The following is a 22,421-nucleotide window of genomic DNA, read 5'->3' on the forward strand; positions in this document are numbered from 1 at the left end:
CTGGAAGGCATTGTTAGATAACCAGAAAGTCAGTTAAGAACAAATTCTTATTTACAATGACGGGCTACCAGAAGGCACAAGGCCTCCTGCGGGGACGGAGGCTGAGATTAAAAATATAGGACAAAACACACATCACGACAAGAGAGATACCACAACACTACATAAAGCTAGACCTAAAACAACAACATAGCATGACATGACATGAACACACAGCATGGTAGATATTGGAGCTGAGATCCGCCCACCCTCAATCCCAGTTCGCCTGATCTATGAGACACGGGGTAGTGTGGGTGGTCGCCAGTGGTGTAAAGTACTTCTGTAAAAGTACTACTACACTCCAAAAATACTCGTAACATTTGGAATGCTTTGCAGGACAGTTCACGCACTTATCAAGAGAATATCCCTGGTCATCCCTACTGCCTCTGATCTGGCAGACTCACTAAACACACATGTTTCGTTTGTAAATGATGTTGGAGTGTGCCCCTGGCTAACCGTGAATTTAAAAAAAAAAAAAATTAAAAAAATACTGCCGACTGGTTTGCTTAATTATAAGGAATTTGAAAGTATTTATACTTTTACTTTTGATGCTTGATTATATTTTAGCAATTATATTTACATACATACAGAAATGTACACATACTTTTAGACTTACGTAGTATTTTACTGGGTGACTTTCACTTTTACTTGGGTCATTTTCTTTTAAGGTATCTTTACTTTTACTCAAATATGACAGTTGGGTACTTTCTCCACCACTGGTGGTCGCCTGGCTGCTTCAGTATGGTATGCATGTATGGACTTTAAAGACAGGACTGTAAATATTCCTTCCTTTCGTCCTTCCATTCTCCATTGCTTCCTCTCCTCCTTCCTGATTTGAAAGTATTGATGATGTTCATCAGCACCTCTGTCAATAATGCTTAATTGTCTGTATAGAGTCAACAAGGTTGCTATTCCCCCGGAGAGCAACAGACAGGACAAGAGGCTGAACTGTGATCAGACAGTGTGGGGTCTCACGTTTGGACCCCGTCCATCAAAAACACCAACACCTGGTGATAAAGCAGCCTCCAATGAGAGAGAATCATCCAGACTGCTTCTGGCCACTGGACAGCGGAGTCATCAAGATATGGGATGTTCAACTGGTGGGAGACATCTAGCTGTGTTTGTTGACTGCTATCATTAGTCAATACTTCCAAACAACTCAAATTAATTTAAAATGGACGCCAAGTTGAGGCTAATGTTTCATTTGATGACAGCACTTTTCATTTAACCCTTATTTAATTTAAAATGGACGCCAAGTTGAGGCTAATGTTTCATTTGATGACAGCACTTTTCATTTAACCCTTATTTTGAATAGATTATCATATAATTGTATAAAGATCGATAACTAAATATTTATGAATGTTCCTTCAAGCTGTGTTTATTTCACTCCTAACCAAAGCTCACCCTGGTATCTTCCTCTGGAGATAACACCTTAAGGATATTGCATTTAACCCAGAAGGTCAGCCATTTTTATATCTAAAAAATATATATTAACCCAAAGAGCTTTTCTCTCTCTTTTTTTCAATTGTCTATCTAAATTCATGGATATTTTTTTATTGCACATGGAAATAATCTTGAACTGCTCTATACTTACCTGCTTCTCAGCCTTCCATAAGTCAAAAATAGCCACATCGTCACTGGCTACAAGGACTGGATCAGACACTGTCCTCACTGGCTACAAGGACTGGATCAGCCACTGACCTCACTGGCTACAAGGACTGGATCAGCCTCTGTCCTCACTGGCCACAAGGACTGGATCAGCCACTGTCCTCACTGGCTACAAGGACTGGATCAGCCACTGACCTCACTGGCTACAAGGACTGGATCAGCCACTGTCCTCACTGGCTACAAGGACTGGATCAGCCACTGTCCTCACTGGCCACAAGGACTGGATCAGCCACTGTCCTCACTGGCTACAAGGACTGGATCAGACACTGTCCTCACTGGCTACAAGGACTGGATCAGCCACTGTCCTCACTGGCTACAAGGACTGGATCAGCCACTGACCTCACTGGCTACAAGGACTGGATCAGCCACTGTCCTCACTGGCTACAAGGACTGGATCAGCCACTGTCCTCACTGGCTACAAGGACTGGATCAGCCACTGTCCTCACTGGCTACAAGGACTGGATCAGCCACTGACCTCACTGGCTACAAGGACTGGATCAGCCACTGTCCTCACTGGCTACAAGGACTGGATCAGACACTCTCCTCACTGGCTACAAGGACTGGATCAGCCACTGTCCTCACTGGCTACAAGGACTGGATCAGACACTGTCCTCACTGGCTACAAGGACTGGATCAGCCACTGTCCTCACTGGCTACAAGGACTGGATCAGACACTGTCCTCACTGGCTACAAGGACTGGATCAGACACTGTCCTCACTGGCTACAAGGACTGGATCAGCCACTGACCTCACTGGCTTCAAGCTGTGTCTCATCAGACTGCAGCATGGTGGCATCCTGGTTTGACAAAGTTAGACCCCCATGACTCAACATGCCAGAATGCTCCTCAGACAAGGAAAAATGTATATGAGTTCGGGAATAATGATAGAATACTTATTGGCGTCCATTTTAAATTAATTTGAGTTGTTTGGAAGTATTGACTAATGATAGCAGTCAAGGGAGGAGAGCATATTTATTTATTTGAACCTTTATTTAACCAGGCTGTTAAGAACAAATTCTTATTTACAATGACGGCCTACACCAGGCCAATTGTGCACCGCCCTATGGGACTCCCAATCATGGCCGGATGTGAGGCAGCCTGGATTATTGGCATCCATTTGAAATGTGAGTTATTTGGAAGTATTGAATAACTAATGATAGCAGTCAAGGGAGGAAAGCTTATTATTTTCCTCCATTTGGAAAGCAAAACAAAATGGTGGGAATATTGTATGACAGAAGTGACGGAACTTTCTAGGGCCCTGAGGTGATGCATCTTTCATTCCGATCTTCTCTGAAGTTATGGTTGAATAGGTGAAGGCAAGGGTTCTACTTTGTGGTTTAGACAAAAATCAGTCTTGTCTGATCAGCTTTTTGTTCAAAGAAATCTCTCAGGATGTCAAAATGCTAATTGTTGCAAATAGTTAAGTGACTCAAACATGCAACTCTACTCTTAAAAGTCTTGAATCCTAACATTCAGGTTAATTTACATCAATGTAATACAATTACTATCAAGAACAACTAATCTACATTTTTGTGCTAGAGGTATATTGTATGATAACTATTATAGTGTGTATTGTTATTTAAATGTGTACATTTACTGAGAGTAAATCTAAAGCTTGCAGTGTACAGTAAATTGGTCTACTGAAACGTTATTCAATGACTTTCGTACACAGCATACAATAAGACACTAGATTACATAAGAAACCATTTTATTTGACAATCAATATCAAAATGTAAATACAGACAGGAATATTGAGCAGACAAGCACAAGTATGTTTTTATGAAGTTAGTCTCGAGTGAAATGAATTTTTTTTTTGTGAACAAAAGGGTATCAAAGCCTTTAAGTCAGTTAGCACTAACTCAACGAACAATGGTCTTGACCAGCAATGTAGAAATTGCATCAGGTGTGTTAGTGCTGGGCTGGAATAGAAGCCTGCACACCCTGTAGCTCTCCAGGACCAAAGTAGGTGACCTCTGTGTACTAGACGTTTGTGACTGAGGACTACTGGTCTAGGCAGCCTCATTGACCACCATGTCTCTCACTGCCTGGAAAGCTGCCACCATCGAACTCAATTGGATCTTCTCACTAGTTCCAGAGGCCAGCCGGTACCTAGAAAAATTAGTCATCTTAATTTACATTTAAATCATTCAGCATATGCTGTTATCCAGAGGGATTTACAATGAGTAAGGTATACAATTTGATGGGTATATAACCACCATACTGAAGATATGAGCACTTACTCAATGTCTGCCAACTTGATAAGCAAGCCCATCCGAATGGCAGGAGGGAAGTCCACTGTAAGAAATCAACAAACACTCTCAAAACATGCACCATAAAATGGCGTTACACCAGTTCGTGACTTTGATCTTAGGGCAGAGTCGACCCCCCCGCCCCACGAACTCATCCACATCTTCTGACCAGGAAGGACCCCTTATCCTTACAATCTGCATCTACACAGGACTGAGGCGTCGACCAATCTCCACAAGTCACAGGAGGAGACACCTCTCCATGGGGGAGAAAAAAACCCATTGTTCTTCAATGGCTTCACCTCACACCAGGAAATCACCCAGCTAAGAAGCAAGCCTTCTTCCTCATCTTCCTCCTTTTCAAAACGAGATTACAGACTACCGTCAAATGGCTGCAGTTTGAATGTCAAAGGAATTAGCATCTGTGGAGGCTGCCCCAAATGGTTCCCAATCAATGGAAGGCCATTCACGTTCACACAACAAAGAGATGTGTCAGAGACTCGGCCCTGGAACCGGACTGCTACAGTGAAGACACTCAAATTTACAAAAACCTTAAAATGCTCTTTTACCGAAGGATACAGAGTGTCGAGGAGTATCTCTGATATCCAGTGGTCCCAATTTGATTAATTATGCTACAGTATGGCTTTCACTTTGCTTTGTGACATGAATTTCAGATTATTAACATGTCAATGTTAGTATCTACAGAACCGCAAGGAAATGACGAACACTGAAACAGGTTTTGTGACTGCACAAAGAAAGTACAGGCAGTTATGGACATAATTCTTTATGAACAGAACCTAACTCAGCCACACCTTCTTTCACACTTGGACTCAAGTGGGCGTGACTGAGCTAAAGCTCGGCCAATCAGACTACAACACAGATAAGTATGCAAGCTGCTTGCATTACTGTCTTCGAATTCATTGGCGGCAATCATTATTCTACGTATTGATAAATTAACTGCCATTTTTATTGGTAATAGAACATTAGATTTGATGAAGTACCACAGACAAGCAATTCCCTCCAACTCCTTTTTAATCTAGGCCCCTGCACGCTCCTTTTAAATCTAGGCCCCTGCACGCTCCTTTTAAATCTAGGCCCCTGCACGCTCCTTTTAAATCTAGGCCCCTGCACGCTCCTTTTAAATCTAGGCCCCTGCACGTTCCTTTTTAATCTAGGCCCCTGCACGCTCCTTTTAAATCTAGGCCCCTGCACGCTCCTTTTAAATCTAGGCCCCTGCACGCTCCTTTTTAATCTAGGCCCCTGCACGCTCCTTTTTAATCTAGGCCCCTGCATGCTCCTTTTAAATCTAGGCCCCTGCACGCTCCTTTTAAATCTAGGCCCCTGCACGCTCCTTTTAAATCTAGGCCCCTGCACGCTCCTTTTAAATCTAGGCCCCTGCACGCTCCTTTTGCCAAGTTTTCCATGCTTCTCTAGCATTACCTTCAGGTAGCTGAATGCGTTGCTAAAATCACTCTCCAATTTCTGTACTCCATTCAGGAAACCCCATTCCTTTATTCTGTATCATTTTACTGTTATATAAGGAGTGACATCTCTAATATACGGTACAGAAGTGTACCAGATCCCTCAAAAAATATATCATTGCATCATAAAAGGTATCAGTGCTATAATTCACAGGCCCTCTATGGTAACACCTGATGAATCTGCCAAGACAGCTTAGTGAAACACATAACTTCAGAAATAAGAAAACAGGCATTCACTGTCAGGCTAAAACGTTGCAGTAGTGATGCGTGCCACACTTAACACTGGCAAGCCATTCATTCTACAATGAGAACACTGGCAGCCATGGCAACCGCGAGGGGTCTCCCGGGAAACCAGAGGAAGAAAACATCACTATGCAGTTCGCTCTCCCAGCAGCTCGCCTCTCATATAATGTGCTGTATGAAGTATGTTTAGAATAGATCTATCAACTATAGATAGATAACAGTAAACTAGGCCCTGCCCGGCCAGACAATCTTTTTTTTTTTTAAGTCCATAATCTAGTATATAATTCACACATTAAAAAGACCCCAACAATTAACACATAAAAAAAATACAACTTCAGACTTTGGGGATACAGTGATTGTACCTGTGATGCATTCAATGGAAATACCCATCCCATACAGTATGGAAATCTCTAGAACCACAGCAGTGTACAGGTTTACTGCCACCAGTCCAGTCCTTACCTCTGTGGATCAGTAGGTGGACCTCAGTCAGGATGTCATGCAGGGCTAGGCCTTTCAGCGTCTTCAGCTGGAGAATCTCTGTGGATCAGAAGCTAAGGAACATCTCTCAATATCAAGGATGGGATTTGTCCTTCAGTATAATTCCAGGAATTCATGATATATATATTAACGAGCCATTTGGTTGTTGAAAAGAGTAGGCTAAACATAACTTGTGGTAACAGATATCGTTGTGGGAGAGAATAAAGGATACGGTTGTAAGCGGAAGTGAAGTCCTTGTTTAGCGACCAGTCCAGGATGTTGGCGATATCGGATCGTAGTGGGTGACCAGTGCAGGTGTACACATTATCCTCGGTGACCTTCCCATACGCCATGCTGGTGCTCTGAGAAATACATGGGAAAGGAATCAGTCAGTCATTAGAAATAACAAAAAGAAAATCGACCATAAGGAGTACACTCAGAATCTGGGCACCGATATGGAAAATCAACCATAAGGAGTGTACTCAGAATCTGGGCACCAATATGGAAAATCAACCATAAAGGAGTGTACTCAGAATCTGGGCACCGATATGGAAAATCAACCATAAGGAGTGTACTCAGAATCTGGGCACCGATATGGAAAATCAACCATAAGGAGTGTACTCAGAATCTGGGCACCGATATGGAAAATCAACCATAAGGAGTGTACTCAGAATCTGGGCACCGATATGGAAAATCAACCATAAGGAGTGTACTCAGAATCTGGGCACCGATATGGAAAATCCATATCAGTTGCAGTTTTTTAAAACAATATACACTGAACCAATATAAAACGCAACATGTAAAGTGTTGGTCCCATGTTTCATGATCTGAAATAAAAGAACCCAGAAATTGTCCATCCACACAAAAAGCTTATTTCCCTCAAATTTTGTGCACAAATAAGTTAACATCCCTGTTAATGAACATTTCTCCTTTGCCAAGATATCCATCAACCGGACAGTTGTGGCATATCAAGAAGTTGATTAAACAGCATGATCCTTACACAGGTGCACCTTGTGCTGGAGACAATAAAAGGCCTAAAATGTGCAGTTGTCACACAACACAATGCCACAGATGTCTCAAGTTGAGGGAGCATGCAATTGGCATGTTAACTGCAGAAATGTCCACCAGAGCTGTTACCAGATCATTCAAAGTTCATTGTTCTAACATTAGCTGCCCAAACGTTGTTTAAGAGAATTTGGCAGTACGTCCATTCCGGCCTCACAACCGCACTCTTGTATGGCATCGTGTGGGCGAGCGGTTTACTGATGTCAACATTGTGAACAGAGTGCCCTATGGTGGCAGTGGGGTTGTGGTATGGGCAGGCATATGCCGCGGACAACGAACACAGATACCGTGATGAGATCCTGAGGCCCATTGTCGTACCATTCATCCGCCGCCATCACCTCGTGTTTCAGCATGATAATGCACGGCCCAATGTCACAAGGATCTGTACACAATTCCTGGAAGCTGATAATGTCCCAGTTCTTCCATGGCCTGCTTACTCACCAGACATGTCACCCATTGAACATGTTTGGGATATGTATGACAGCGTGTTCCAGTTCTCGCCAATATCCAGCAACTTTGCACAGCCATTGAAGAGGAGTGGGACAACATTCCACAGGCCACAATCAACAGTCGTATCAACTATGTGAAAGAGATGTGTTGAACTGCATGAAGCAAATGATGGTCACACTAGATACTGACTGGTTTTCTGATCCTCGCCCCTACAGATGCATATCTGTATTCCCAGTCATGTGAAATCCATAGATTAGGGCCTAATTAACTTATTTCAATGGACTGATTACCTTATATGAACTGTAACTCAGTCAAATCTTCAAATGGTTACATGTTGCTTTATATATATTTGTTCAGTATAGATGTAGTTTTTTTTTTTTCAATAACATTGCAGCTGTGTTCATCTTCTGTTAACTTCCAAGTCTTTGTGAAATTCAGACAACTGCTTGTTGACTGCCCATTGGGCCTGGTGTGAATGTTCAGGGGGTCTGAACCTACCTAACCAGTTGAATACAATCAACCATTATTCAGCAGGCCAATAAGTATGCTAAATTGTGAGCCTGTAAGGTCAGTTTTATGGCTACAGGAACAGTCATGTAATATATAGGGTACCAAACTATATCAAATACATTTTTATTTGTCACATGTGCTGAATTACAGCAGGTACCGGTTGTATCTGTCACCTTACAGTGAAATGCTTACTTACAAGCCCTTAACCAACAATACAGTTTAAAAAAAAACGTTTTATTTTTACGTTAAAAAAAGAAAAGAAAAAAAGTAAATAATTAAAGAGCAGTATCGAATTATCGATTTTGGCGCCCACCACTAGCCAATACATTTAGACCAGCAATAAAAACTCAACACTGTGATGCAATTAATCACATTTAGCTACACACCGGTAGCACTCTTTCCATACCTGCAGTATGTTTAGGGATCTTCTCATGTCTCCCGATGACAGGGTCACAATAGCTTTCATTCCATCTGGAGTTACATCAATGCTGCAGGGACAAGAGCAGACATGCGTCTCTGATTAAAAGGCCCCACTCACCTCCCCCGGCCCCCAAGCCCCACTCACCTCCCCCGGCCCCACTCACCTCCCCTGACCCATTAACTCCTGAGCCCCCTCACCTCTCCTGCTGGATAACAAACTCCAGCCTGGGTATCATCTGGTCCTGAGACAGGGGTCCGAAGCGGAACCTGGTGCAGCGAGACTGCAGGGCTGGGATGATCTTAGACAGGTAGTTACAAATCAAACAGAACCTGGTGTTTTCTGTGTACTTCTCAATGACTGTAGGAGAGGAAGAGAGAGGTAGAGGGGGAAGAGAGAGGTAGAGGGGGAAGTGAGAGGTAGCAATAGGATTTGAAACCGGCAGGGAGAAATGGATGTCAATGATTTGACGTTCAGTGGGCATATGCTCATTAAAATGTTGTAATGTAGAATATACAATGTGAACTGTTAAATCAATGGCATCTATTACAAGCAATTGTAGCACATTAATATTCTAAATAATCTGGCTAATATGCGGTACCGCTCCCAAATGCATTTAACATTTGCTTGTTGTCTCATGTCCCCATGTTACAGTAAGCAGATATTTTCATCAGTGAGAATTACTGGTTAGCTCACAGGCAGCTCATTTGGCCAGTTGGTACACAGCAGGTGAACAACTCAAAACAGATGGTTACCTCGCCGCAATGCATTCTGGGCATCCCGGGTCATGGCATCAGCCTCATCCAGTATCACCAACTTGAAACCCTTCCTGGAAGACAAAGAAAAATAAATAAACACATATTTTGTCAATTGCAGTCAGGGTTGTCTAAGGACACGGGTACTTGCAATCCTTTGTGTTTCTTTGTCCTCGCTGAAAAGACTTGGAAACTGATTGCAATATGGTAGACAACTACTGGTAGATAAGAGACCTACTTCTCTACAAATACAGACCTGTCAGTGACTGCAAGGAAACAAAACCTTTTGAAGTATTATTCATTATTGTCATACTTGAATATGGTCCTAGTGCTGGCAAAACTCAGGATGGGTCCTCGTACAACATCGATACCTCTGTCGTCTGACGCATTAAGCTGCAAATAAATAAATGTATGCATTATTGATGCACCGCGAACAGTTATGTATGCCGCACACTAACATTGAATGTTAAGAATCAATATTGCTCACTGGAAAACATGACAACCCTCAAGTGCAGTGTTATGAACACAGCATTTGTCTTTGTTAATTCTACATATCAGGGCTGAGTTATTACGTACCTCCAGGACCATAGCGTTGAACTCCTTCTCCTTGTAGAGCTGCTTGGCAGAGGCGAGAACAGTAGATGTTTTCCCTGTGCCTGGGGGTCCATAGAACAAGAGATGTGGCAGCCTGTCCTCACTGATAAATTTCTGGACTGAAAAGAGAAAAGGATTGGTTCCGACAAATATGTTGTTACATATGCACTCATACAACAAAAAAACACTACTGTAGTTCATTTGAGAATGAAAACATTATTTTGAATGAATTCACTTGACTATATATTTGAAATGAATTGTTGTTGGAATGAATAAAGGTCAGGTTTTCTACAGCAGCAGTTCCATCCCTGTTGTTTCAAAGACTGAAAAAAACATACTTACTGGTGCTTAATATGTCCTTGTGAGAAATCAAGTCATCTAGGGTCTGTGGCCTGTATTTCTCAACCCTAAAATAAAGATGTAAAATGTCAGACAGCATCGCGCATGCGTGGCTACATTGTAAGCAGGGAAGAGGTGGTGTGCACGAACAAACAAGGCAACTAAAATACAAATCACAACACTTTGCTACACCGTATAGGCAGGGGAAACATATTAACACAATGATTGGGGTTTTGTCGAGCTAATTAGGCCTGCTAACGTAGCTAGCTAGCTAATTAGTTAGCATGCTTGCTGTCAATAAATAAGCTAGTTAGTTAGCTAGCATCCGACACCGGCTAGCTAATGAGCTCAATTTACCACGGCAAATTTCTTGACTGCAACGGTATCTTGCCAATCGATGCCATTTGAATCGATTCAATTTGTTCTCCAATTTTCACCAATATATTATCCAAATGGCGCGCTTTACTTCAACAAAACGTGCATCACATTACGATACACAGTTTACGGCAGGTTTGCAACCAATCGCATCCGTTGTTTTACTGTGGGCGGAGTCAAATGACTCTTTATAATATTTCGCGGCATGCTGCCATTTCCTTTTCCGTCGACGTTCCTCTCCAAGTAGCAGCTCTTCTTTTTCAGTCCGCAAAAGACAAAGAAACATGTCCGACGAAGGAAAACTTTTCGTCGGTGGCCTGAGCTTCGACACCACAGAGCAATCTCTTGCAGAAGCGTTCTCAAAGTATGGAAATATCTCTAAATGTGATGTCATCATGGACAGAGAAACAGGAAGGCCTCGTGGATTCGGCTTCGTAAAGTACGACAATCCCGAGGATGCGAAGGACGCTATGGATGCAATGAACGGCCAGTCTCTCGACGGCAGAACCATCCGTGTGAACGAGGCAGGCCAGGGCGGTGGTGGAGGTCGTGGAGGTGGCGGTGGATACAGAGGTTCCCGAGGTGGTGGTGGATACGGCGGTGGAGGTGGATATGGTGGAGGCGAGAGGAGTTACGGTGGTGGCGGAGGAGGCCGCAGCTATGGCGGAGAAGACCGAGGATACGGAGGTGGTGGTGGTGGTGGTGGTGGATACAGGAGCGGTGGAGGCCGAGGCGGGTACTCCTCTGGTGGCGGATACAGGGACAATCAATAGGTTGGGCCCAGGAAGGCTACGGAGACCGTTCTAGGCCGGGGATCCTACAGAGACTGCTAGCTACAACAGTTAACGTTATGCTGCACACGAGTAAAACTCCGATTCAAGATCATCCCTTGGCTGGCTGTATTTAAAAGATGCGCTCCTCAAGAAATGTCCACGTGTTGTTGTTGACCGGATGACTTTTGTAGTCCTATTCTGTGTTTAATTAGCTAAGTTAGCTTGCTAGCTAGCTCGAGCGTCTTTCAATTTAGCCACGTGTGTCAGCCATTCATTTCCAAACCATGTGAAAAGTTCATGTTCTCTTGCCCAGTAACATTCCACCTTTGTACTTTCTGTTTGTATCCTCAACATTATTTTTTGTGTCAATTTTGGCTTTATGGAACCTATTAAACGATTTCTTTGGAAAAACAAGTTCTCCTCATGTTATTCGTGAACCAATTGTTTCAATCCATAAAATGACTCATGTTTGTGGTTGAATTTATTCTGCCAAGGGCCTTAACGCGGCAATCCGCAGTTACAACCACAGGGCCACCCCCTCAGTACAAAACTGCAGGGTGGGCCTGGGTCGATATAACCACGCAAATTAGGACTGACCATTATCGGGAGTTTTAAACGATGTGCAAGTTGTTTTTTGGGCTCGTGAGGCATAGCATTTATATTCAACAGTCGAAGGGTGCATATTTTATGAATCCAAAAATGGATGTCGCAACTGCAGATTGCCCCGTAAGACTTAAGGTGTGTCGAAAGTCTTCATTAAATTCTTTCGGTAGAACTAAATTCGCCCACAAACACGAATATAATAGTATGTATATAGCTAGCTATCTTAAATGACCGCGTTTTCACGAATTTAAGTATCTGATTGTACGGGACTGGATACGGAAGTAAAGCGGAAGCGGGCGTCGCTTTCGCACAACTGAAAAGTCGTTTCCACTAGAGCGCACAGCCACAAAGTTAAAATACGCTTTATCGTAAAGGTTCATGAGAAATTGTAGCTTTTTGGTCTGAATTTAGGTATAAGGTTATTAGTGTGGTTAAAGTGATGCTAGGGTTTAAAACATTTGAAGATACATTGTAGAAATAGGCAGGATTTATGACTGTGATAACTAGTGACGACCGCGTAATATCAAGAGGGTATATTTTGTAATTTTTCAGTTACACAATAACGAATGTCGAAGGCCGATACCAAGTCAGTCGTTTGCTTGTCATTTCTAAATATATATATACCCTAATGCCAGAACAAAGGCTTCTAAAATTAAGAAATCCCCCCTGTTCAAAATCAAAGTTTATCGGTGGTATACGCAGTGTCGCAGATGTTATCGCAGGTGCCGCGAAATGCTTGTTTCGAGCTCCCACAGTGCAATATCAAGCAATACAATAATACACACATAATCAAAAAGTTTTTAAAAAGAAAATAACTTAACGTAATATCAGCCTGGAATAGAAATAAGTATATGAATGTGAATGGTGTGTATGGACAGTATGTGAATAGAAATGGTGTGTACAGCAGTAGTTATATAGGATGACCCTTGACTAGAATATGGTATGTACATATGAAGTGGGTAAAACAGTATGTCAACATTATTAAAGTGACCCGTGTTCAATGACTGTTTACATGGTTGTCGAGTGGCACAGCGGTCTAAGTCACTGCATCCCAGTGCTTTAGGTGTCACTACAGACACCCTGGTTTGATTCCAGGCTGTATCACAACCGGCTGTGATTGGGAGTCCCATAGGGCGGCGCATAATTGGCCCAGTGTCATCCGGGGTAGGTCGTCATTGTAAATAATAATTTGTTCTTAACTGACTTGCCTAGTTAAATAAAGGTAAAAAACATATGGCAGCAGGGTAGAGTACCAGGCTGGTAGCCGACTAGTGACAGTGTCTAAAGTTCAGGACAGGGTACTGGGCAGAGGCCGACTAGTGACAGTGTCTAAAGTTCAGGACAGGGTACTGGGCAGAGGCCGGCTAAGAGTTAGAGATTTCCTGACGGGAAAAGTAACCCCCACGGTTGATTTAAAAATAAAAAAAAGTTTAGTTGTTGTCCATCCTTTTTTTTCAGACAAATAAGTCATCTCTACTGCCATTTGGATTGTACAGAGAGGTAGGTATCAGAATACTATTTTGGCAAAACCTGACTCTTGGGAAATACATGCGAATGTAGCTTCTAATAGCACTTTCCTATAAAACATGCTCTGCTTATCAAAAAGTCTGAGTGACATTTATCTGAATGTTGTTTTTAATATAAAAAATAAAAACCTGAATCAAGTGTTAGAACATGTCAGATATGATGTCTACACTAAATGAGACACGACTGAGTGCCACAAAAACACATCAAAGAGAATGGTTGTTTTATTGTCGGTTTTGTCCGAATATTTTAGGCGGCTCAGATTATTGTAAGAGGCTCACTGTATATAAGCCCTTATGATTGGCCATTATTGGCCTTATGATCACACACTGTACAACACATAGACTGTACAGTGTTTCTAGTGAACTCTAGAATAGGGTCTGTGTGCAGTGTAGCCTATAGATGCCAAACAGCTATATTTTTCATTCTGTCTTGACACACAAAGCACCAAAACCTGTTCAGTCCAGCAGCGAGACACAATAATGCCGCCTGCTGACACAGAGGAAATGTCCAAAATCTCTGGTTGCCCACCACCGGCCTCATTCAAGTTGACCCGCAGGTACAACCCAAAATCTTTCCCCTGTTTATTTCACCCCACCAATAGAAGAGAAAATACTGTCATAAAATAGGCTATAATTCAGTGAGAGATGTTGGCACAGCCTACTCAGTGTCTTTCAGCGTTCTGTAATTTAATTTAGACAGACAGACAGACAACTGTTGCAGTTCATTTGGAGTATACAACCATAACACATGTAGCTATGGTTATTTTAGTGGTGTGTGTGTGTCTGGCAAGAAATCTACAAGTAGGCTTAAAAGGGCACATGTAAACAGAATAGCCTAAATGTATCTTTAAAATTATCCCAATTTTGTTCTCTGAAAAATGACCAGAAAAAGTATTCCGACCCCTTGACTTTTTACACATTTTTTTTACGTTACAGCCTTATTCTAAAATTGATTAAATAAAAAATGTTCCTCATCAATCTACACACAGTACCCCATAATGACAAAGTGAAAACAGTTAAGACATTTTTGCAAATGTATAAAAAAAAATAGAATTAAGCTCAGGTGCATCCTGTTTCCATTGATGATCCTTGAGATGTTTCTACATCTTGTTTGGAGTCCTCCTGTGATAAATTAAATTAATTGGACATGATTTGCAAAGGCACACACGTATCTATATAAGGTCCCAAAGTTGACAGTGCAAGTCAGAGCAAAAATCAAGCCCTGAGGCCGAAGGAATTGTCCGTAGAGCTCCGAGGCAGGATTGTGTCCAGGCACATATCTGGGGATGGGTACCAAAAATGTTTTGCAGCATTGAAGGTCCCCAAGAGCACAGTGGCCTCCATCATTCTTAAATGGAAGAAATTTGGAACCACCAAGACTCTTCCTAGAGCTCACCTCCCAGCCAAACTGAGCAATCAGGGAAAAAGGGTCTCGGTCAGGGAGGTGAACAAGAACCCAATGGCCACTTTGACAGAGCTCCAGAGTTACTCTGTGGAGATGGGAGAACCTTCCAGAAGGACAACCATCTCTGCAGCACTCCACCAATCAGGACCTTTATGGTAGAGTGGCCAGACGGAAGCCACTCCTCAGTAAAAGGCACATGACAGCCCACTTGGAGTTTGCCAAAAGTCACTTAAAGACTCTGCGACTATGGGAAACAAGATTCTCTGCTCTGATGAATCCAAGATTGAACTATTTGGCCTGAATGCTAAGCATCACATCTGGAGAAAACCTGGCACCATCCCTATGGTGAAGCATGGTGGTGGCAACATCATGCTGTGGGGATGTTTTTCAGCGGCAGGGACAGGGAGACTAGTCAGGATCGAGGGAAAGATGAATGGAGTGAAGTACAGAGAGATCATTGATGAAAACCTGCTCTAGGGCACTCAGGACCTCAGACTGGGGCGAATGTTCACCTTCCAACAGGACAATGACCCTAAGCGCACAGCCAAGACAACGCAGGTGTGGCTTCGGGACAAGTCTCTGAATGTCCTTGAGTGTCGGAGCCAGAGCCTGAACTTGAACCTGATTGAACATCTCTGGGGGGACCTGAAAATAGCTGAAGAAGACCCGAGGCTGTAATTGCTTTCAAAGGTACTTCAACAAAATACTGAGTAAAGGGTCTGAATACTTATGTAAATGTGATATTTACGTTTTTTATTTATAAAAAATGCCTTTGCTTTGTCAATATTGGGTATTGTGTGTAGATTGGTGAGGGGATCTAATCTTAATCCATTTTAGAATAAGGCTGTAATTTAACAAAATGTGTAAAAGTCCTGATAACACCTTAAAATGCTGATGTGGAGCTGATGATGGAGCATATCGATAACGGAGTTCAAACAGTGAACTCGCACTGATGCACATAATCTCGCGATAACTCCTCCCCCACGCAGCATCACTCGGCGGTGGTGCCTCTCCTCCCGCTGCTTCCGTGGGCGATGCGATCCCCTTGCTGTAGATTTGATTGACTGGAAACATGTCGGTGTGGTGGTGGGAGCGACCCGGGATGCAGCTGCTGGCAAGGGAGACGGGGAGTACCTGTACCCAATCCACACAGCATCACCTTTAAAATGATTATATGACGATGCTTTAATTTAATGGATCCGTTTATGTTATTATGATGCGTTGTTTTTTTATTTGAAATGAATAAACAACGCTCAATGGATTTATTACCTGAGGCTTGATCGGTTGTGTTCTGATTTTTGTTTCTGTTGTGGAGGTAGCCTACGCTATCTGCAGATTGTGTTTGATGATATAGCCCTCAGCATCAGTACCAGGTTCAATCAGAAACACCTTGATGAACCACCACCAGGAAATACAAGGACTGTTGCAATGGAGTCGCCTTTCACATAGATCACATCTCATCTGTAAACCAATGTACATAATATAATATACCACCACGTTTGCTGGCGTTTTGCAGGTCGCTTTATTTCATGGAGTTTTTTCCACCTTTATTTTCTGAGTAGATTTTTTTTTGAAGTACACATAAATAAACGACCACAGCTCGCAAGCAATGGACGAGAAGAATATGACAAAAAGCGACGAGCAGCGTCTGAGTTTGCAAAAAGCCTTGCAGCAGTGCGAGTTGGTGCAAAATATGATAGACATAAGCATTTCCAGTTTGGAGGGATTGAGGACCAAATGTGCCACATCTAACGACTTGACACAGAAAGAAATACGAACGCTGGAGGTAGGCAAAAGCACCCATTCCGTAGAATGAAAAGGCTACTGCTACGCTGAGGCTGCTAATCATGTATTTTGATCAAAATCACTGTTGGGTTGGTTGTCACGTCTATCATAGCCTATATCAACATCAATGTACATTATTCGATGTCGTTAAAATGGTTGACTATAACATTGGAATACTGTTTTCCCCCCTATGTTATACAGCCTAGATGTGTTTTATGCAGTGTAATAAATGAAGAAAAAGCTGGCTGCAGTGAGCAGGCTGTTGTGGTCTTGCGCATTCTGCAGGTGGTGGAAAGAAGGTGGTTTATTCAGCTTTAGAACTCTTCTCCATCAGAATTCTCCCTGAGAACGTTGAGGCCTAAACACTTTCTGTTTACGATTCATCATCATTATCATCATCATCATCATCATCAGTAATATGCTCTGCATATCATCAGCTAGATTGGAACAATGTTATGCAAGTGTGTATTAGTGAAATTGAGATCCGATTTAATTGGCCCACAGGGTATTCCATAAATTGCGTTATGTAATGGACATGATGTTATCCAAAGACAGTGTAATGTTTTTTTGTATTTTTTTTGTATCAAAACATAGATTTGTTTGCCAAATGAATAAAATGGGGTCTGGATCCATTTCAGGTGCACTTAGGCCCTAAATGGTTTAAATGACAGAGATTCCTGTGTATGTTACACAGGCGGGTGATTTTAAACGGAATACATGTAAACAGAGGTCCGATGTGATGGGACTTGATGATGTGTGAGTTAAAAAGGGCACCATCATTATCCTCAACATAATGAGATGACATAGGCCTGTAATAGATGTGCAATGAAGTTTTAGTGGCCACAGCTGGAGGAATAGCAGGCCTCTATATACTGTTTATTCATTTACTCAATCATGTAGTTTTCCCACTGATACAAGGGAAAAAATCCACGTCTATGCCTCTCGTATGGACTTGAAATATATAGGCACACCATTTTACAATATTTCGTCATTTGAAGAGAGATGTAGACCTAGTTGCTTGAGTTGAATTGAATTTCAGAGAGGAGTAGATTGAAAACACACACTACATTAGGCCCTATAGCTAGGACTACAGTACATTATGGCCACTCGTTAACTTAATAGTCTACCTGTTTGGGTGAATGGAACATGCTGAATAGATTCCACATGTCTAGCTAGGTTACAAGTATTTGATCTAACAAATGTTCACACACAGTTTATCATTCCCCACTCCCTAGCTACCAACCAAAAGCACCACTTTGAAATGTACGCCTAATAGTTTGACTCAGGGAAACTGTGCTGTGTCATGCAGGTACAGCATCTTCAGTCAGGAAAAACATGGCTGCACTCAAACTCTAAAAAGACATGTCTGCCATTTATATGTGGCCTTATGGCCCTGTTAAGTTAGGTGGTAGGTTTGCTGTATGTTTGCACATGCTGTCATGCACACTGTTTGGGCCTTCTGAGGCAGAGGGCACAGTACTAGAGGATTGGGCAGTCATATTTTGTAACATTTTACATTATGTTGCTCTTCTTCCTGTGTAGTTCTAATAGCATTATATTAGCATGTTGTTATAATGTATTCATGGAGGGCCAAACGTGGTTAAGCAGTTGCCTCTCACAGATTTTAGCCATGGCATGGGTCAGGCTATTGATGTAGAAACGTTATTAATACATTTAATTGATTGATTAAGTGTGTTGGACAAGGTCTTTAGATTAGATACAGTCAAAGGTGCAATCTGCAATAGATACATCCATTTTTTACTTTTAAATGAATGAAATATAACCATTGATTCTTGAAGAATATCATTTAGAAATGCCTCATGAGATTAGTTCAACTGTTGTATTCCATCAGAACCCAAAATAGAAACTTGTTTAACTCCAATGTAGTGTAAACAAACACAGTATAGCCTCAAAACATGGTTAAAATATCATGGATGGTCAGTCCTTGCATCTAAACGTTTGTTTGTCTATGAATTTGACAGTGGTTACATTTCTGCAGCCTACCCCTTAGCTTTTTACCATAACAGTGGTGGGGCGTCATCTTTGGTATTGTTTGAACTGCAGAATGCCCCTTTAACTTGTCTTCTCTAGGCCGGGTCAGGTTTCTGGCTTCATTGGCAGGTAACGTTGCACTTATAGTAGAATCATGCACTCGTTGCACCTCATAGTTCATTCATGATCTTTTACTTGCTGCACTTGTTGTATCTCCAACAAAGTCCTGTGTTAACACAGACATATGCAATATTATAGAAAACTATTTTCAAATGGGAAAGCATTTGACTATTGCAACTGTGATATATGACTTTGTTTGTAAAATGTCCCCCTGCACAGTTCAAGACATTGAAAAGTGTGTTCTTATATCACAGGTTATTATGAGGGAGAAATTCAATATGAGGAATTTTGGGTTCACTTTGATTTGCAACTTTTTGCACAAAAGAGCTGTCTTGACTTACTGTGCAATACTTGTTGAAGGACAGTTTAACTGTTGTTAAACAGAACATACAGTAATCTACAATGCAATACAACTTCATTGATCGATATGGGGTTCCTGAATGTTTGAATGGCTCATCTATTGAACTGTGGGCCAGTTTCCCAGGCACAGATTAAGCCTAGTCCTGGACTAAAAAGCTCTTCAATAGTGATTCTGCTTTGTTTGGCAGTGTCTCTCTGTTGTGAAGCAAGGTGCATGTGGGATAGGGTCGGACTATACCATATCACATGGGATAGGGTCAGAGTTCAGACCACACCATATCACATTGGATAGGGTCAAAGTTCAGACTACACCATATCACATGGGATAGGGTCAGAGTTCAGACTATACCATATCACATGGGATAGGGTCAGAGTTCAGACTATACCCTATCACATGGGATAGGGTCAGAGTTCAGACTACACCATATCACATGGGATACGGTCAAAGTTCAGACTACACCATATCACATGGGATAGGGTCAGAGTTCAGACTATACCATATCACATGGGATAGGGTCAGAGTTCAGACTACACCATATCACATGGGATAGGGTCAGAGTTCAGACTATACCATATCACATGGGATAGCGTCAGACTATAGCGTATCTCATATGCCTTTTTCATCATAGGAGATGTGTCTCATGTTAAAAACAACCCATCTGAGTTATGAGCAACACCTTTTCCCTAGTTATGAAGACCAACACCTTTTCCCTAGTTACGATGATCAACACTTTAGCCCTGGTTACAATGACCAACATCTTCTCCCTAGTTACGATGGCCAACACCTTTTCCCTAGTTATGATGATCAACACTTTAGCCCTGGTTACAATGACCAACACCTTCTCCCTAGTTACGATGACCAATATCTTTTCCCAAGTTGCGATGACCAACACCTTCTCCCTAGTTACAATGGCCAACACCTTTTCCCTAGTGCAGACAAAACATTTCTGGCCCTACCATGGGAGCAGGTCAAATATCAGCTCTCCACACCCCAATGGTAACCATAACCTTCGGCTCAAAAAACACACTCACTAGCACCAGTGTGGAAAGACAACAACCTTCACACAAACCAGTGCTTACCTTTGTTTCTCTGGTTGCATTATATGCTACTGTACTGTACTGACCCACTGTTTGCCATTCACCCCTTGAATAAATGAGCTGTATTGGACCTAGTCCGAGTTCTGAAAGTATTCAGACACCTTCCCTTTTTCCACATTTTGTTACGTCACAGCCTTATTCTAAAATATATATATATATTTTAAACATATCCTCATCAATCTACACACAATACCCCATAATGTCAAAGCCAAAACAGGTCCTTGTGATGTTTCTACAACTTGGAGTCCACCTGTGGCAAATTCAATTGATTGGACATGATTTGTAAAGGCACACACCTGTCTATGTAAGGTCCCACAGTTGATAGTGCATGTCAGAGCAAAAACCAAGCCAGGAGGTAGAAGGAATTGTCCGTAGAGCTCCGAGACAGGATTGTGTCGAAGGCACAAATCTGGGGAAAGAGTACCAAAAAGGGAGAGAAGGGCCTTGGTCAGGGAGGTGACCAAGAACCCGATGTTCACTTTGACAGACCTCCAGAGTTCCTTTGTGGAGATGGGAGAACCTTCCAGAAGGACAACCATCTCTGCAGCACTCCACCAATCAGGCCTTTATGGTAGAGTGGCCAGACGGAAGCCACTCCTCAGTAAAAGGAGCGCTCTCTGTGACCATGAGAAACAAAATACTCTGGTCTGATGAAACCAAGATTGAACTCTTTGGCCTGAATGCCAAGCGTCACATCTGGAGGAAACCTGGCACCATTCCTTTGGTGAAGCATGTTGGTGACAGCATCATGCTGTGGGTATATTTTTCAGCGGCAGGGACTGGGAGACTAGTCAGGATCGAGGGAAAGATGAACGGAGCGAAGTACAGAGAGATATTTGATGAAAACCTGCTCCAGAGCACTCATATGACAAAGCAATGAGAAAAAAACGATCTATTTTAGAATAAGGCTGTAAAGTAAACTTATGGGCGATTCACTATATATATACACTACCGTTCAAAAGTTTGGGGTCACTTAGAGATTTCCTTGTTTTCGAAAGAGAAGCACATTTTTTTGTCTATTAAAATAACACCAAATTGATCAGAAATACAGCATTTACATGTTTTTATTTAACTAGGCAAGTCAGTTAAGAACAAATTCTTATTTACAATGACGGCCTAGGAACAGTGGGTTAACTGCCTTGTTCAGGGGCAGAACAACATATTTTTACCTTGTCATCTCAGGGATTTGATCTAGCAACCTTTCAGTTACTGGCGCAACGCTCTAACCACTAGGCTATGTAGACATTGTTAATGTTGTAAATGACTATTGTAGCTGGAAACCGCTGATTTTTAATGGACTATTAGGCGTACAGAGGCCCATTATCAGCAAACATCACTCCTGTGTTCCAATGGCACGTTGTGTTAGCTAATCCAAGTTTATCATTTTAAAAGGCTAATTGATCATTAGAAAACCCTTTTGCCATTATGTTAGCACAGTTGAAAACTGTTGTTCTGATTAAAGAAGTAATAAAAGAGGCCTTCTTTAGACTAGTATCTGGAGCATCAGCATTTTTGGGTTCGATTACAGGCTCAAAATGGCCAGAAACAAAGAACTTTCTTCTGAAATTCGTCAGTCTATTCTTGTTCTGGCCAGCATCCCGGAGTCGCCTCTTCACTGTTGACGTTGAGACTGGTGTTTTGCGGGTACTATTTAATGAAGCTGCCAGTTGAGGACTTGTGAGGCGTCTGTTTCTCAAACTAGACACTAATGTACTTGTCCTCTTGCTCTGTTGTGCACCGGGGCCTCCCACTCCTCTTTCTATCCTGGTTAGAGACAGTTTGCGCTGTTCTGTGAAGGAAGTAGCACACAGCGTTGTACAAGATCTTCCGTTTCTTGGCAATTTCAACGCATTGAATAGCCTTCAGTTCTCAGAACAAGAATAGACTACAGGCCATTCAATTACAGGCCATTTTGGCCCTGTAACGAAACCCACAAATGCTGATGCTCCAGATACTCAACTAGTCTAAAGAAGGCCAGTTTTATTACTTCTTTAATCAGAACAACAGTTTTCAGCTGTGCTAACATAATGGCAAAAGGGTTTTCTAATGTTCAATTAGCCTTTTAAAATGATAAACTTGGATTAGCTAACACAACGTGCCATTG

At 42.1% G+C, this 22,421-nt stretch overlaps 3 protein-coding genes across 4 annotated transcripts in view; 2 read left to right on the plus strand and 1 right to left on the minus strand.

Annotated features, from left to right (window-relative positions):
* Positions 1-3,393: 3,393 nt before the first annotated feature.
* LOC109896185 (replication factor C subunit 5) lies at positions 3,394-10,810 on the minus strand. Its single transcript, XM_020490479.2, has 11 exons — positions 10,638-10,810; positions 10,284-10,348; positions 9,924-10,060; positions 9,661-9,740; positions 9,348-9,421; positions 8,793-8,952; positions 8,581-8,662; positions 6,382-6,511; positions 6,132-6,209; positions 3,943-3,997; positions 3,394-3,811 (listed from the first exon to the last, which is right to left on the minus strand). The coding sequence occupies exons 1-11, from the start codon at positions 10,682-10,684 to the stop codon at positions 3,712-3,714; spliced, it is 1,008 nt and encodes a 335-aa protein (XP_020346068.1). The 5' UTR covers positions 10,685-10,810; the 3' UTR covers positions 3,394-3,711.
* Positions 10,811-10,855: 45 nt separating this feature from the next.
* On the plus strand, positions 10,856-11,842 carry LOC109896186 (glycine-rich RNA-binding protein GRP1A). The gene has a single exon (XM_020490480.2). The coding sequence runs from the start codon at positions 10,940-10,942 to the stop codon at positions 11,426-11,428; it is 489 nt and encodes a 162-aa protein (XP_020346069.1). The 5' UTR covers positions 10,856-10,939; the 3' UTR covers positions 11,429-11,842.
* A 4,129-nt stretch (positions 11,843-15,971) lies between these two features.
* LOC109894953 (kinase suppressor of Ras 2) overlaps positions 15,972-22,421 on the plus strand; it is a 133,485-nt gene continuing 127,035 nt past the window's right edge. For both annotated transcript variants that reach the window (XM_031829678.1, XM_031829679.1), the window contains exon 1: positions 15,972-16,748. In XM_031829678.1, the coding sequence (XP_031685538.1) occupies positions 16,572-16,748 (177 nt within the window). In that variant the 5' untranslated portion in view covers positions 15,972-16,571. The remainder of the gene's footprint in view (positions 16,749-22,421) is intronic.

The sequence above is a fragment of the Oncorhynchus kisutch genome, linkage group LG8 (genome assembly GCF_002021735.2).
Source record: "Oncorhynchus kisutch isolate 150728-3 linkage group LG8, Okis_V2, whole genome shotgun sequence".
NCBI classification, from domain to species: Eukaryota; Metazoa; Chordata; class Actinopteri; order Salmoniformes; family Salmonidae; genus Oncorhynchus; species Oncorhynchus kisutch.

Coding starts and splice junctions, on each gene's coding strand:
- LOC109896185 (XM_020490479.2), bottom strand. CDS start 10,684: ATGGCATCGATTGGCAAGATACCGTTGCAGTCAAGAAATTTGCCGTG. Junction 9,741..9,923: donor TCAACGCTATGGTCCTGGAG/GTACGTAATAAC, acceptor ATTTATTTGCAG/CTTAATGCGTCAGACGACAG. Junction 6,512..8,580: donor GATCCCTAAACATACTGCAG/GTATGGAAAGAG, acceptor TGTATTTCTCAG/AGCACCAGCATGGCGTATGG.
- LOC109896186 (XM_020490480.2), top strand. CDS start 10,940: ATGTCCGACGAAGGAAAACTTTTCGTCGGTGGCCTGAGCTTCGACACC.